Here is a 16,732-nt window from a genome sequence, read left to right on the forward strand (position 1 = left end):
TCCTATAATACAGGAGAAAATCTAGGTGACCTTGGTTATGGCAATGATATTTCTTAAAAATCACAAAAGGCATGATCCATGAAAAAGATAATAAGATGGACTTCATTAAAATTTAAAACTTCTGCTCTGCAAAAGGCAATGTCAAGAGAATGAGAACATAAGCCATAAATCAACAGAAAATAGTTGCAAAAGACACACTGATAAAGCACTGTAAACCAAAATATATAAAGTATTCATAAAACTCAACAGTTTAAGAAAATGAACAACCTAGTTAGAAAAAACAGGCAAAAGATTTGAACAGACATCTCACCAAAAAGGATAGATATACAGATGGTAAACAGCATACAAAAATGCTCAACATCATATGTCATTAGGGAATTCCCAATTAAAACAATGAAATACTACTACATAACATATCAGAATGGCCAAAATCCAAAATCACTGACAACAAATGCTGGCAAGGATGTAGAGCAACAGGAATTCTTATCCATTGCTGCCAGGAATGCGAAACGGCAGTTTGGCAGTTTCTTACAAAATGAAAAACACTTTTCCCATGCAATCCAGCAATCATGCTCCCTGGTACTTACCCAAATGAACTGAAAACTTATGTCCACACAGAAACCTGCATGCAAATGTTTATAGCAACTTTATGCATAACTGCCAAAACCTGGAAGCAACTTTCAGTAGATGAATGGATGTATAAAATGTGGTATATCCAGACAACAAATATTTTTCAGTGCGAAAGTGAAATGAACTCTCAAGCCATAAAAACACATATAGGAAACTTAAATGCATATTACTAACTGAAAGAAGCCAATCTAAATGGTTATATACTATGTAACTCTGTGACATATAGAACAGGCAAAACCATGGAGACAGTAAAAAGATCAGTGCTTACCAGGGGTTAGGGAAAAGGGAAGGATGAATAGGAGGAGCACAGAGAATTTTTGTAATATTACTCTGTATGATACTATACTGCAGATACATATCATTATACACTTTTCTAAACTTATAGAATATACACCTCCAAGAGTAAACCCTATGTAAGCTATGAACTTTGGGTGATAATGACGTATCAATGTACATTTACCAGTTAAAACAAATGTACCACTGTGGTGTGGGATGCCAACAGTGGGGGATGTCACACATGTGTCAGAACATGGAGCATATGGGAACTCTCTATATTTTCTGTTCAATTTTGCTGTGAACATGAAACTTGCCTGAAAAATAAAAAGTTATTAATTTTTAAAAAATGATTATCTTATCTTCCATCTAAGCAGTGTTACTCAAAAAAATAAGTGTCAACTACCAACCACGCAAATACCTTCAGAGCTTTTTTTCAACAGGTTAAGCTGGGAATTAGACTTCAAAAGATAGTTCCTCATATATTCATGAAGTGATTTCTTTCAACTTTTTAAAAATATTCTTAGGCCAGCAAAAAGTCTTATCTTTTATATACATTTTCATTTATAAAATTAAAACTCTAACATGTAATTTGTAAATCATCTAAAAATATATTAAATTCACTGTGTAAAATTATAAAATTAGTCAATACCTTATATTTTCAGCAAACATAAAACAAGAACTTTAAATGTAAAGTACTTTCATATGTAAAAATATAGCCTTGATTGGCTGAGTGCAGTGGCTCATTCCTGTATCCCAGCACTTTAGGAGGCTGAGGCGGGCAGAAGGCTGAGGTGGGTAGATGATGAGGTCACAAGATCGAGACCATCCTGGCCAACATGGTGAAACCCCATCTCCACTAACAATACAAAAATTAGCTGGGCATGGTGGCGCGTGCCTATAATCTCAGCTACTCGGGAGGCTGAGGCAGGAGAATGCTTGAACCAGGGAGTTGGAGGTTGCAGTGAGCCTACATCGTGCCACTGCACTCTAGCCTGGTGATAGAGCGAGACTCTGTTTCAAAAAAAAAAAAATTTATATGTGTGTGTGTGTGTGTGTGTGTATAATTTATAACAAAATATATATACGTATATTCAGTCTGTTTGGAAATTGGTTGGTCATGGATATCAAACAAAGTTGGAAGGCTGACACTATCAGACTTCAAGATTTATAATAAAGTCATATTAGTCAAGACAGCATGGTATTGGCAAAAGAGTAGATAAATAATTGATCAATGGAATAAAACAGAGAGCCATCAGGGAATTCCAAATCAGTATTTAATTCCAAATCAGTATTTTAAAAGTTCAATAACTTTGTAAAGGAATAAATCAAAATATTTTCCTTATATACTCCTGCCTAAATTTTAGTTTGTTGTTAGTTTTTAATCTTAGTAATTATTGCTACCTGCTGGGCATAGTGGCTCATGCCTGTAATTCCAGCACTTTGGAAGGCAGAGGTGGGTGGATCACTTGAGCTGGTTTGTGACTAGTCTGGGCAACACGGCAAAATGCCATCTCTACAAAAATTACAAAATTAGCTGGGTGAGGCAGGAGGATCACTTGAGCCTGGGAGGTCGAGGCTGTAGTGAACTGTGATCATGCCACTGTACTCCAGCCTGGATGACAGAGACAGAACCTGTTTCCAAAAAAAAAAAAAAAAAAAAGTGTCACTACCAATTACTACTATCCAAGATGACAAAAATCAACAATTCTTGATAAGGCTGAGGAAGTAAATGAGAAAAAAATTTTCCAGTGTATGTAGGATCAGATTTCTATGGCAATAATTTGTTCTTCTTTCACTCATTTATTCACTAGCTATTTACTGACTACTCACATAGTGCTAAGCACTGTAGTAAGCACTAAAAATGCAATACAGAAATGATAAACAATAAATCTGACTTCTTAGAATTTGTTTCTAGTGAGGAAAACAAACACTTTTTAAAGTAAACAAATACATAAAGAAAATCATGGTTTCAGACTATGAAGAAATAAGAAAGGATCTACTTCACATAGGGTCAGACACAGCCTTTCTAAGGAGGTGTTATGTAAATGGAGTCCTAAAGACTGAGAGGTTCCAGATGTGGCAAGATCACAGAATGAACAGAGTCATGGGATGATCAAAGTTCAAAGCCTTGTTACAGGAAAGAACTTAGGCCCTTTTACAAACTGCCTGAAAGCTGGTGTGACCAGAGCATGGGAGTGAGGAGAGATTGTCCTGACATGATGTAGATAGAAGAGGTAGGAATATCCAGATTGTGTAGGACCCTCATAGACCTTGGTAAGTAGTTTGGGTTTAGCTCTACATGCAGTGGGAATCTATTCAAGAGTTTTAACCATGATAGTAACAAGATTTGATTTACACTTTATACCATTCTGGCAGTCTATAAGGTTATAACATTATAGGATGCAAACAGCCCAAACAAGAGATCATGCTTGAGCTAACTTGGTAACAATAAAAATAGAAAGAAATGGACAAATTTTAGAAATATCTGCCATTCTTTCTAAGAACTGTCTTTGCTCATGTCGTTGGAAGTCCCTTTGTCACTGGATTATCTGAAAAACAATGGATGCTATCAATTATCTTTTTACATGGATGAAATTCAATGAAAAGAGAGAGAGAGATAGAGAGAAAGACTTGATTTAAATCTCAGCCTGGCCTTATCCTAAATACAGAAATATACGCAAGTTACTTAACATCAATGAACAGCAGTTTACTCATCTATGAAATGGGAACAATGGCATCTACCTTTCACAGAAGCATTATGAGGTTTAAACAAAAATCCTGGAAATCTGCCTATATATTTTGTTCATACACATATGTTCTATAAATGTTAATATGTACCCCCACTCCTGTAGTTAACAGCATTTTCTAAGCCCTGAATGGAAAAGGAGTTATTTAATACCAAGGAATGTATTTTTGATGACGGAATTTCAAGCTTGAGAACATGAGAATAAAGGGGATACTCTGAGGCAAGGAAGCATTCCCCCAAAACCAAGTGATTACCCTACCCACCATAAGAGCCTTCAGGTTACTATATATATTTATAAAATACATGATCTTCAGAAAAGCCAAACTATTTGATGAATTATGATTAAAATACAAAGGTAGCTAATACACTCTAACTTGCATAGGAACCATTAATGTCAACTACTACAAAGTTGACAGTGAAGCATTAAAATCCTAAGTATTTTATTAAGCAATAAGTTTTCTTATACCAACAAATTTCTACTTACGGAAGGAAAAGATCAAAACAGGATTTTTATTACAACACATGTAGAATAAATTCCCACTACAGCTGGGCTTAAATTTGTCATTTTAAAATGACCATTTAAAAGCTGATGCTTATTTGCCAAAGAATAAAGCAATAGAAGATGGAATACTTTTAGGACTTGGTAACATTGATGTTAAACTCATAAATGTTTTATTCTGTGTAGTGGAGCTGAATATAATTAGTGTCAGGGTTTATCTAATTCTGGCCTTTTAAAATTAGTAAATTTTATATCTATTATGACATATTCCTGAGATTACTAGAATTTTTATTAATTTCCATTAATTTCAAACTAAATACATTAACTTTCTTGAGAACGTTCCTCATCCACAGTAGCTGATCTGTTTGTTCTCCCAACAGATACTTTTGTTTGTTTAGTCAGAGAACAGAATAAAAAGATAAGAGAGGGGATATCTGCAGCACAACATATAATTCTAATTACTATAAAAGGGAGGGAGTTGCGGGCTCAGTCATAGCATTACAAACCTATTCTTCAAGACATCTTAGAGAGCATTTCATCCAGGGTTAATATTCAGCTAAGACACACCAATATGGGTAAATGAGATCTGTATGACTAGTATCTATTCCACTGCTTTGGGTCCATGCTGTATTTGCTGTTTAAATATTTTTGCTATCATTAAGATTACAGTCCCCAGTTGGCCTGAGTGCTCCCTTAGGGGCCCTAAATTTGAAGGCTCCAAATGTAAACTGGAAGACAGTTTACATTTCTGGGCTCACAATTTTGAAAGAAATAAAAACTTTTAAGGGAAGGCATAGACACGTTTCAAAGTTTCCAAGATAAGACTGAAAGAAATCACTATTGCTTAACTTACAGAAAGAAAAATGGATTACAGCCATTCAATTTGTCACTTTTTTAAGCTAACAGAACAAGAGAAGAAAGTAATAAGATGAAGGACCAAGAATTTTGGTTAAATAAAAAGAATGTCAAGTGTATATTATTAAAAAGTAGAAATTGACAGAGATATACAATTTGTAAGTAAGTAGCTTCTGAAATAGATTACATCAGTGTATAATGGTGATCTTATCTGAAGATTAAGTAATTTCTCAAATTTTTTATAGACTAAAAATTCCAAGGAGACACAGAAAAAGGTGGCAGTCAAGAAACTGAAATCCTCAGTAGTTCCCGCTGCTAACATTCAACACAGCTTAGGACAGCCACTTCACTAATTTGGACATCAGTTGCCTCATTTGCAAAATTAGAGGGTCTAATTGTGTGTCTTTTTCTCTCTCAGTTATAAAAAATTATGATTCTAGTTTAATATGGTTCATGGCTAACACAGTATGGCAAGAATACAGGGGTAAGCTATGGGAATGTATCAATGATTACATACAATAAGGCAAAGAACAGGTGAAATGTATTATTACAATGCACTAAATTACTACTTTAATAATAATAAATGGTATACCAAGTAGTATGAATTTTTTTAAGCAGTTTGACAAGATATTTACACCAGGAAACTACCTATTTATCTAGGTCACTAATATTGTACATGGATATACACATTTTAATATTTGGTACACATTTTAGTATTTGGTACCAAAATACCATGCTGGCCTTCTGAAGGTAATTTAAAAAAAACAGCACAGATATTTCTGATGTTATGTTTTGTTCATGAGAATAAGAACATCTGCATTCTCAAAGCATATGGAAATTAATGGTGAAAAGAAGAGATGCTAAAATGTGTTAGGTTGTAGAGGGATTAATAAATTCATTCCTGACATACCAACGATGTACTCTAGATAAAAAGATATGGCTTTCATCCAGCTATTAGTAATAACTTATCATAAACGTATTCAATATTTTCACTTAAAAATTAACTCACCAAAAGGAAGCATTTTACGAAATATGACATGAAACTCAGTGATTAAAAGCTTCCCTACATCCTTAAAGAAACTGAGGTGACATACAATAAAACACATACAAACAATATGTGAATTTGGCCATCTTACTTATATACAAGCTAAAACTTGGTTTCCAATCCTATACTCTGATACCTAAAAGTAAACACACTTAACTCTGAAAGGTTTTCCTTAAGGTGACCAGAACTAAAAACTTCACTATATCACAAATGATAAAAACATTGGACTTTTAGATCATTCAACTTCAGGTACATGAGTAATACTTTTTGAGAAAAAAATATAAATGCTCGTATCTTACTCTCTATCAAAGAAAGCTGAAAATTTTGAATAGAAGAAAGTCTTTCTCCTAAACACTTTCTTTTCAAGGACTAATTCACCAATAGGCAAAAAGCTCAAAGAATGCAGAATAAGTGAATAAAAGAACTATAGTAAGTGCTTACATGATGGAGGAAATAATCAATGCTACACATGACATATTTTAAGTCTCATTAACAGCAAATCATGGTCTTTACCTTCAAAAAAGTTCTAATATTAAAAGTCAAGAAATAACAAGCTACAAAAAACATGCATATATCCTACTGTTACATCAAAGGGAAACTTAACGTCTTGGTTAGAAAAAGTGTGCTTCTGAAGCAGAGACAACATAATCTACTCTTTTGTTATAACATGTGATCAACAGCTGACCCATTTACTCTAATAATCAATAATATCTTTCCTTTAGTCTGAATAAAAGTATTTTCACTTAAGGGTATAGATTAAATATCTATAAAACAAATCCTACTAAATAGATTGCTTTAACTCTGAGAATGTGTAGGACTGTCAACGTGACGGTGAGAAAGAGTAAAACAAAACATCTTGATTATCACAGTGATTATTATTTACTTATAAGTGTCAAAACCCTTAGGAACTTTCTAAAAGTGCAAAAAGGAGACATACAAGTTTCAATGTTCAACTCTGCATTCCATGTGGTATTGTATGAATATATTTATTTTTGTTTTAAAAGAATACCATTTATTTTCTTACAATAGTCATTATTGTACAATCTCATTTCAGAATTATATAAGTATTTTTTCTGTGGTTTATAATCCTTTAGGCAAATCACATTATAGAAAGAAATTTAATCATCACTCAACCTAATTCTTAACTTCATATGAAATGGAGAATACAGTCACAAAATCACCTGACAAGCAATCTGCACGAGGTAGACCAGCTCTTTAGATTCACAGCCATTTTTCATTACTTCGTTCTGTTCTTCTGAAAGTGAAAGCTACATCATAGAAAAAAGGGAAAAGAGAGGGAAAGTTATGATTAGTGAACAATAAACTAAGCATTCATAATACCTGAAGCATCAACTCCAGGTGAGCAACAGTTTAATGTGAGACATATCTTATACAAGAACATTATTGCTTAGGGCAGATGAAGAACTTGGGGTTTCAGATAAAATATATATCTAGGAATTGTTTGTATAGCTTACATCTAAGGGTCTTCACTTCCTTAATCTATTTAGTACATACATGAAACTAAGCACTGAGAGATAGCATAACTTAACAGTTTAAAAGAGCCCAGACCTTATTACATAGATTAAAAACTGGCTGCCCAGGTAACACGTTGGGCCTATGGACATGTTTAATTTCAGAATCACTATGTAATGAGGTGGGGAGGAGGTGGAAATGGTTAATAGGTAAAAAAAAAAAAAATAGAATGAAGACGATCTAGTATTTGATAGCACAACAAGGTGTCTACAGTCAGTAATAATTGTACAGTTTAAAATTACTAAAATAGCATAATTGGATTGTCTGTAACACAAAGGATAAATGCTCTAAGGATGGACATCCCATTTTCCATGATGCTATTACTACACATTGCATGCCTGTATGAAAACATCTCATGTACCCTACAAATATACAAACCCCATCTGTATCCACAAGGATTTGAAATTTAAAAATTTTTAAAAATTCACCATGTAGGTCTGCACACTGCATTTTATTTTTATTTAAACCAGCTACCAACATGTAGAAGCTAAGAGGTTTCATGTGAAAAATACAGATTTCTGGCTTCTACTGAAAAAATCAGAAAATTGAGAAGATTGGACCTACAATTAGCTACAGCTGAGAAATGACCATTGTCTTTAAATAAGGTATATATTCTCCAAGAAAGTTTGTCACAGAACTAACTACCCTGTAGTTTTTTGCCAGTATTAGGCTGAGTATTAATTGTCATTCATCATGCTACCTGCTTTGTTATTTTTCTTATACCCCACTTGCTTTACTCACTTATGTTATGTAGAGGGATTAATAAATTCATTCCTGACATCTTTGGATGTGAATTTGCAAACGCAGTCCCAGAGTTAGACAATCCTGAGTTCAAAAGTGTTTATAACTGGCTATGTCATATTGACCTACCTGCTTAGGCTCTCAACTAGAAAACTAGAATAATATAATATTATGTATTCTCAAGTTTGTGGGTATTAAATGACATGATTCATGGACAGTGTTCACCCAGGTAACTAATACTTAGTAAATGTAATATACCATTATAATTAATATTATATGAAATACAAGGTTGATGAAGCTGTATTCTCTATTGAGGAAAGCAGTATCACAAAGTTTTTTGTTTTTTGTTTTTTTGAGATGAAGTCTCACTCTACTGCCCAGGCTGGAGTGCAGTGGCATGCTCTTGGCTCACTGCAACCTCCACCTCCCAGTTCAGGCAATTCTCCTGCCTCAGTTTCCTGAGTAGCTGGGATTACAGGCATGTGCCACCATGCCCAGCTAATTTTTGTATTTTTAGTAGAGATGGGGTTTCACCATGTTGGTCAAGCTGGTCTCAAACTCTCGTGATCCGCCCGTCTCGGCCTCCCAAAGTTCTGGGATTACAGGCCTGAGCCACCACCACGCCCAGCCCACAAAGTATTTTTTTAAACTTCAGATATTAAGTAGAAGTTGTTCACAAGATAACAATCATTCTCACATTAGCCCAAAAAAGCCAGATGAATGGCAAAAGTACAGTTTTAAAAAGAAATCAAATAATTAAAGGTGAAAAGAAACCTACATGAACTAGTTTTCAGAAAGTGACAACACTTTCATGAGACAGAAAAGACTCAAAGATGTGCTTGGATGCCTAGCAGAGACACGAGAGAAAAAAGAATCTATGTTAGACAGGGTAAGAAGAAACCAGCCAAACCTTGAGTGACTGCATATAAACTAAAGTGATAAACTGAAATTAAAAGGAGCTCCATGTAGCAAAGACTTGACACTCACCCATCAACTGATTCCCATAGGTACTCACCAGGGGAATCGAGTGAGTAAACCAAAGGCTGAAGAAGAGGAAAAGAACTGATAGAATGAACCTGTGAAGTATGGGAAGCCTCCCCCAAGCACAAGGCAGCTAACCTCCCAAGACTGGAAGCAGGGCAGTGAAACAGAGAGGAAAGGAGAACTGGGAGATATCCCTCTGAAAGTACTCAGGCAGAGAAGAACATGTCCTCCTTCAGTTCAGAAGATTTGGGGCTTCATAACAAAGCATAAAGACATCTTCAGCATCTCAACACTCTTCAATTTTCCTTGTGAAAGATACCTCGAACCTTAAACTCAAAATATTTAAAGGAGTGATAAACTCAATCAAAGTAAAGTTGTCGCAAAAGACTAGACCTATAACAAACACAGATCAGCCTCATGCAGCACCTCACTCCAACAGACTGAAAGAAGAGACAGGCCTTTTCCTGGAGGTAAGTTTACTGCCTTCAGTCTCAGCTGTCTTTTATGTAGTTCACATGAAAAAAATTATAAAACACATAGATAAGCAAGAAAATGTGACACATGGTCATGAGAGGCAAGGGTAAAAGCAGACACAGAAATGGTTCAGATATAAAAATAATAAGAAAGAGAATATAAATTAAATATAATAGATTCTAAAATACAGTTCAATAGGTGAACAATATGCAAAAGCACATAAGAAAGAGAAGATTCTGGGAAAATGGCAGACTCAGAAGCACCAGGAATCAATCTTTCCACCTAGACAATAACTGCACTGGCAAAATCTGTCCGGTGTGTAATGATTTTGACAACTCTGGTATCTACTGAAGGCCTGCAACTTCCAAGGGAAGGCTTGAATGGAAAACTGTAGTTCACATTGGTCAACATCAGTACTTATTACAATAACAGCTCCCAATTCCCCCTCACCCCCAACTCAATAGCAGGCAGCTACCTGTGCACATACTCCTGGAGCAGCATACACATAACTTATAAGAGCCAAGGTAGACAAAAAGAACTGCCTTCAAATTTCAGACATCCATCCTGTGACTGAGGATCACTGCTTTGGATCAGTGCAGACAAATAGGGATGTATCCGTTACACCTAGCTCCACTGTTTGCAGGCCCATGCTCCTCTGGCTAAAGTGACTTCCAGCAGACATAAAGGGCCATCACCCTTTTCCTTCCCAGTCCCCTTGATTTTTCTCTTTTTCCTCCTTCAGGAGAATGTAATAGACTAGGACATTCAAAAGCAACTGCACATATAGAGAAAATTAGAACGTGACCATACATGCTCAGTGAAAGGTACAGGCTTAGAAAAGACCTAAGAAGACATTAAGTTCCACTCAGGCTGATCTTTGGCACAGAGACAGACTATGACAATCAAAAAAACAAAAACAATAAACAAAAACAGCAGTCCCTGGGGAAGAAGGAGAATCTGGTTTTCAGAGTTAACACATTATTAGATTCAAATGTCCATTTTTCAAAAAAAAAAAAAAAAATCACAAAGCATATAAAAAAACAGGAAAGTATGAACCTTTCGAAGGAAAAAATAAATCAAAATGAGTCATGGTGGTTCACACCCGTAATGTAGTGCTTTGGGAGGCTGAGGTAGGAGGATAGCTTGATGCCAGGAGTTCAAGACCAGCTTGGGCAACATAGACAGAACCCCATCTCTACAAATTTTTTACATAAAAATAGAAATAAAAAACTGTCTCTGAAAAAGAACTGATAGATTTACTAGACAGACAACTATAAGATGTTCAAAGACCTAAAGAAAGTTGTGGAAAAGTCAATAAAACATTATATAAACAAAATAGAAATATCAATAAAGAGATAAAAAGCCTAGAAACCAGAAACAAATTTTGAAGCTGAAAAGTATAACTGAAATGAAAAATTCACTAGAAGGATTCAAAGGCAGATTTGAGTGGGCAGAAGAAATAATTAGTTAACTTAAAGATAAGACAATAGAAATGATTGAATCTGAGTAACAAGAAGAAAAAATGATTGAAGATAAGTAATCAGAGCCTAAGGGACCCACAGGATACCCTCAATCAAACCAACATACATATGTAGGAGTCCCAGAATAAGAAAAGAGAGAAAAGGGGGCAAAGAGATTATTTGAAAAGATAATGGCCCAAAACTTTCCAAATTTGATAAAAGACATGAACATAAACATCCAAGAAGCTCAATGGATTCTAAGTAAGATAAACTCAGAGAACCACACTAAGACACCTGATAACCAAATGTTCAAAATACAAAAACAAGGAGGCAATCTTGAAAGAATCAAGAGAGAAGTGACTGAACACCTACAAGGGATCATCAATAAGATTAGGAGATTTCTCATTGGAAACTTTAAAAGTCAAAAAGCAACAGGTCAACATATTCAAAGTGCTAAAAGAACTGTCAACCAATAGTCCTATAACCAGCAAAACTGTTTTTAAAAAGTAAGGGAGATGGTCCCAGATTTTAAAAAATCCCAACTTCAGATGTCCCCAGATAAAGAAAAGCTGAGGGAGTTAGTTACCACTAGATCTGCCACACAGAAATTCTCAAGGGAGTCCTGCAGGGTAAAATAAATTAAAACACATACACACACACACACACTCCTAACTCAAAGCCATATGAAGAAGAACTCAATAAAGGTAAATACATGGGCAATTATAAAAGCATTTATTACTATACAATGATATGTGACTCCACTTTTTGTTATCTGAATGATTTAAGAGACTAATACTTAAAAGAAAATTATTAGTCTAAAGGCTAGCATTATTTTAACTTTAGTCTGTAATTCCACATTCTTTCCTATATCATTTCAAAGGCTACTACATTTAAAAGAATTATTTATTTATGTTTTAGAACAGGAAAATGTATAAAGATGTAATTTTGTGCTAACAACAACCAAAAGAGGAGATCATGCAGCTATTACAGGAGCAGAGTTTTTCTATGTTAACAAATTTAAACTGGCATAAATTCAAATTTGAATGCTATAACTTTAGAATGTTAAATGTAATCCTCATGGCAACCACACAAAAAATAGCTATAGAATGTGAACAAAAGAAAATAAGAAAGAAATTTAAACATTTCACAAGAAAAAATCAACTAAATACATTTAAAAAGCATTAATGCAGGAAATTAGGAACAAAAAAGCTATACAGTATACAGAAAAGATACAGAAAAATGTGAGAAGTCCCTCTTTATCAATAATTACTTTCAATGTGAAAATAAACTGTACAATCAAAGACAGAGATTGCCAGAATAACGAAGAAACATGATTCAATTACAGTGATGTGCCCCCATAACAACATTTTGGTCAATGACAAACTTCATCTATGACAGTGGGTCCATAAGATTATAAAACCACATTCTTACTGTACTTTTTCCACGTTTTGATATGTTTAAATACACAAATGCTTACCATTATGTTACAACTGCCTATGGTATTCAGTAGAGTAACATAATGAATAGGTCTGTAGCCTAGAAGCAATAGGCTACACCAGATAGGTTGGGTGTGTAGTAGACTATACCTACTCTAAGCACATTTTAAAGATATTCACAACTACAAAGTCACCTAATAATATATCCTTCAGAAAATAATCCTGTTGTTAACTGATGCATTACTATTTATGGTGTCTACAGGAGATACACTTAATACCCAAACACACAAATAGATTGAAAGTGGAAGGATGGAAAAAGATATTCCATGCAAATTGAAACCAAAAGAGAGTGGAGGTGACTACACAAAAAATAAATAAAACAGACATTAAACCAAAAAGTTCAGAGACAAAAAAGAAAATCATATTTTAATAAAAGGTTCAATACACAAAGAAGATATAACAATTGTAAGTGGTGGGGGAGAGCAAGATGGTTGACTAGATGCAGCCAGGTAGAACAACTCCCACTGAGACCAAGATGATTGCTGTGCTTCTAACAGATCTTCAGAGGGAAGGCACCAAGAATATACAGATAGAAGACACAGAAGCTGGGCTGAAGTGGGGAGAAAGCTGAGAATTCTTCATGGGACTACTGTGCACCACACCAGGACTCGTTCCTGAACCCCAACGGCTCCAGGGAAACAGGCGAGTTGAACTGGCAAGGAGCAACCTGCTCTCACCACAAGCCTCTGAAACCCCGGCAGGAAGAGACCCCTTCAACCACCATGGACACTTGAATTGGCAGGGAGAGCTTCTTAGAGAAGTGGTAGGGGCAGCAAGCCAGCTGATATGGAGCCCAGAGGGTTGGATGCAGGAGCATCTGTAGTAGAGCACATTTAGGAATGGCCATGCCCCTAGGCTCAACTTGCAACCATAGGCGACTTTAGTTCAAGGGGAACTGCTGGACCTCATCTCTGCAAGACGGTCTTGCCCATCAGATGGGGCTGGTCCAATCTGACCACCCCTTGGTGTGCTGGCCTCTCCTGAAGACCCAGCCTGGCCACACCTGCTTGCAGGGCAGCCTTACATGCCCTGGGGGCTGCATCATAGCTTCTGCACTGGTGGACCATGTTTGACCTGTGGAGAGCTGCAGTAGGGTGGCACCTATGACCAGGCATCAGCCCACACTCCCTCCCCATTTGGCAGCTTCCCCTGAGGCCATGACAACTCCCCATTATCACTTTGCTGGCACATGTCACTGCGGGCAGGTTTTGCTTTCCTTTCTCCACCAGTGCACAGGAGTGCAATCCATCCCACCTCCACTCGCCGACTGCCACTGTAAATGGAGCCTTGGAGGGCAAAGAACCAGGCAGCCCCAATCCTGCCTGTACCCTGCCCTTGTGCTAACATAGCACAGAGAAAAGCGAATCCTCACCCACCCTGAGTGACCACTTCTATTTGTGGAGAACAGAAAATGCACCCAAACCTGCGCCCACCAGCTCCCACCCCCAAGGCAACACCACCTCCAGCATAACTGTGTGCACAGTAACCAGCAGGGGGCCCCCACCCATGCCCCAGCTGCGTTGTCTCTGCCACTGTGGTGAATGCCCACAGGGAAGCAAGCACCCTGGCACCCACCAGCACTCTGCTGCAGCATCACCAAACTATGAAAGGATTTGACTGTCACCACCACCAATTGGAGTAGAGTGACCGGCAGTCCAGAAGCACTTTGGTTCCCACCAACATAGTGGATTCCTAACCTCAAGGAGACAGAAAACAAAGTATGGACCCAACACAGGTCCCCCAGAGTTAGAGTGCACAGCCCAAGAGTTGGGAGCAGAGCACTGGCCCCAAATAAACCTCCAGAAATGAAACCAGTCAGCTGAATACCCTTTACAACACAATCAAACCTGAAAGGTTATCAAATAGGATAAAAAGGGGAAAAAAGCATACAAGGGCTAGCAACCTAAAAGACTGACCGTAGACAAGCCCACAAAGATAAGAAAGAATCAGCATAAGAACACTGAAAACTCAAAAAGCCAGAGTGCCATCTTGTCTCCAAATGAATGTATCACCTCTCCAGTAAGGGTCTTGAAGTGGCCTGAAATAGCTGACGTGACAGAATTAGAATTCAGAGTATGGATGGACATGAAGATCACTGGGCTACAGGAGTATACTAAAACCCAATCCAAAGAAGCTAAAAAGCATGATAAAACAATGCAGGAGCTGACAGACAAAACGGCCAGTATAGAAAATAATGTAACCAACTTGATAGAGCTGAAAAAACACACTATAAGAATTTTATAATGTAATCACAAGATCACAAGTACTAATAGAATATACCAAGAGGAGGAAACAATCTCAGAGCTTGAAGACAGGCATTCTGAAATAAGACAGGTAGATAAGAATAGAGAAAAAAGAATGAAAAGAAACAAAATCTCCAAGAAATATGGGATTGTGTAAAGAGACCAAATCTACAATCCCCTGGTATTCCTGAAAGAGATGGAAAAAATGGAACCAAACTGGAAAACGTATTTCAGAGTATCATCCATTAGAACTTCCCCAATCTAACTAGAGAAGCCAACATTAAAATTCAGGAAATGCAGAGAATTCAAGTAAGATACTTCATAAGAAGATCAACCCCACAACACATAATCATCAGATTCTCCTAGGTCAAAATGAAAGAAAAAAAGTTAAAGACAGCTAGAAAGAAAGGTCAGGTCACCTACAAAGGGAAGTCCATCAGACTAAGAGCAGAACTTCAGCACAAACCCTACAAATCAGAAGATACTGAAAGCCAATATTCAACATTCTTAAAGAAATTCCAACCCAGAATTCCATACCTGGTGAAACTAAGCTTCATAAGCAAAGGAGAAATAAGATCCTTCTCAGACAAACAAATGCTGAGGGAATTCATTACCACCAGATCTGCCTTACAAGAGCTCCTGAAGGAAGCACTAAATATAGAAAGGAAAAACTGTTACCGGCTGCTACAAAAACACACTGAAGTAAGCAGTCCAGTGACAGTATGAATCAACCACATAAACAAGTCTGCAAAATAACCAGCTAACATCATGATGACAGGATCAAATCTACACATACATCACTGCTAACCCTGAATGTAAATGGGCTAAATGCCCCAATTAAAAGACAAAGAGTGGCAAACTGAATAAAGAACCAAGACTTATTGGTATCCTGTCTTCAAGACACCTATCTCAAAGGCTTTTGCAGTTAGACCCATTGGTTCAAAATGAAGGAATTCCTATCACTTAACAACAACAACAACAACAACAAACCAACCATTTAAAAATGGCCAAAGTACTGGAGAACAGACATTTCTCCAAAGAAGATATACGAATGAACCGTAAGCACACAAAAAGATGTTCAAAATCACTAATCATTAGGGAAATGCAAATCTAAACTACAATGAGATACCACTTCACACACATTAAGACATCTACTATCCAAAAACAGAAAACAACAAGTGCTGGTTTCAAACTCTGAGTGACTGAAACCTTTGTGCATTGTTGGTGCTATCAGTACTGCCACTATGGAAAGCAGAATGGTGGTCCTCAAAAAACCTAAAGGAGAATTACTATATGACCTAGCAATTCCACTTCTGGGTATATACCCCAAAAAGGCAAAAGAGAGTCTCAAAAAGGCATTTGTAAAGCCGTGTTCATAGAAACATTATTCATCATAACTAAAAAGTAGAAATAACCTAAAGTCCATCAACAGATGACTGGATAAACAAAATATGGTGCATATATTTACACATGTACACCAACATGCAAAATGAAATTATTATTCTGCCTCAGCCTTTAGAAAGAAAAAAATCCTGATATATGCTACAACAGGGATGAACACTATGCTAATGTCAAATATACCAATCACAAAATAACATACTTGATTCCACATATGTGTGGTACTTAAAAGTGGTCAAAAGAAAACATGAAAAATCCAGCAGAGATTGAAACTAAAAAAAAACTCCATAGAATATGCTAAAAATGACATTTTTATATCAGATATTAAGAGCAAACTGGCAACAGTAAATGA

The 16,732-nt window shown here is 36.4% G+C and overlaps 1 protein-coding gene across 3 annotated transcripts in view; it reads right to left on the minus strand.

Moving 5' to 3' along the window:
* ARHGAP32 (Rho GTPase activating protein 32) overlaps positions 1-16,732 on the minus strand; it is a 202,262-nt gene that overhangs the window by 129,113 nt on the left and 56,417 nt on the right. For all 3 annotated transcript variants that reach the window (XM_012470116.3, XM_012470115.3, XM_012470117.3), the window contains one exon: positions 7,233-7,319. In XM_012470116.3, the coding sequence (XP_012325539.1) occupies positions 7,233-7,319 (87 nt within the window). The remainder of the gene's footprint in view (positions 1-7,232; positions 7,320-16,732) is intronic.

This window comes from Aotus nancymaae, unplaced genomic scaffold (genome assembly GCF_030222135.1).
Source record: "Aotus nancymaae isolate 86718 unplaced genomic scaffold, 86718_ANA_hifiasm-v0.15.2.pri h1tg000012l, whole genome shotgun sequence".
NCBI classification, from domain to species: Eukaryota; Metazoa; Chordata; class Mammalia; order Primates; family Aotidae; genus Aotus; species Aotus nancymaae.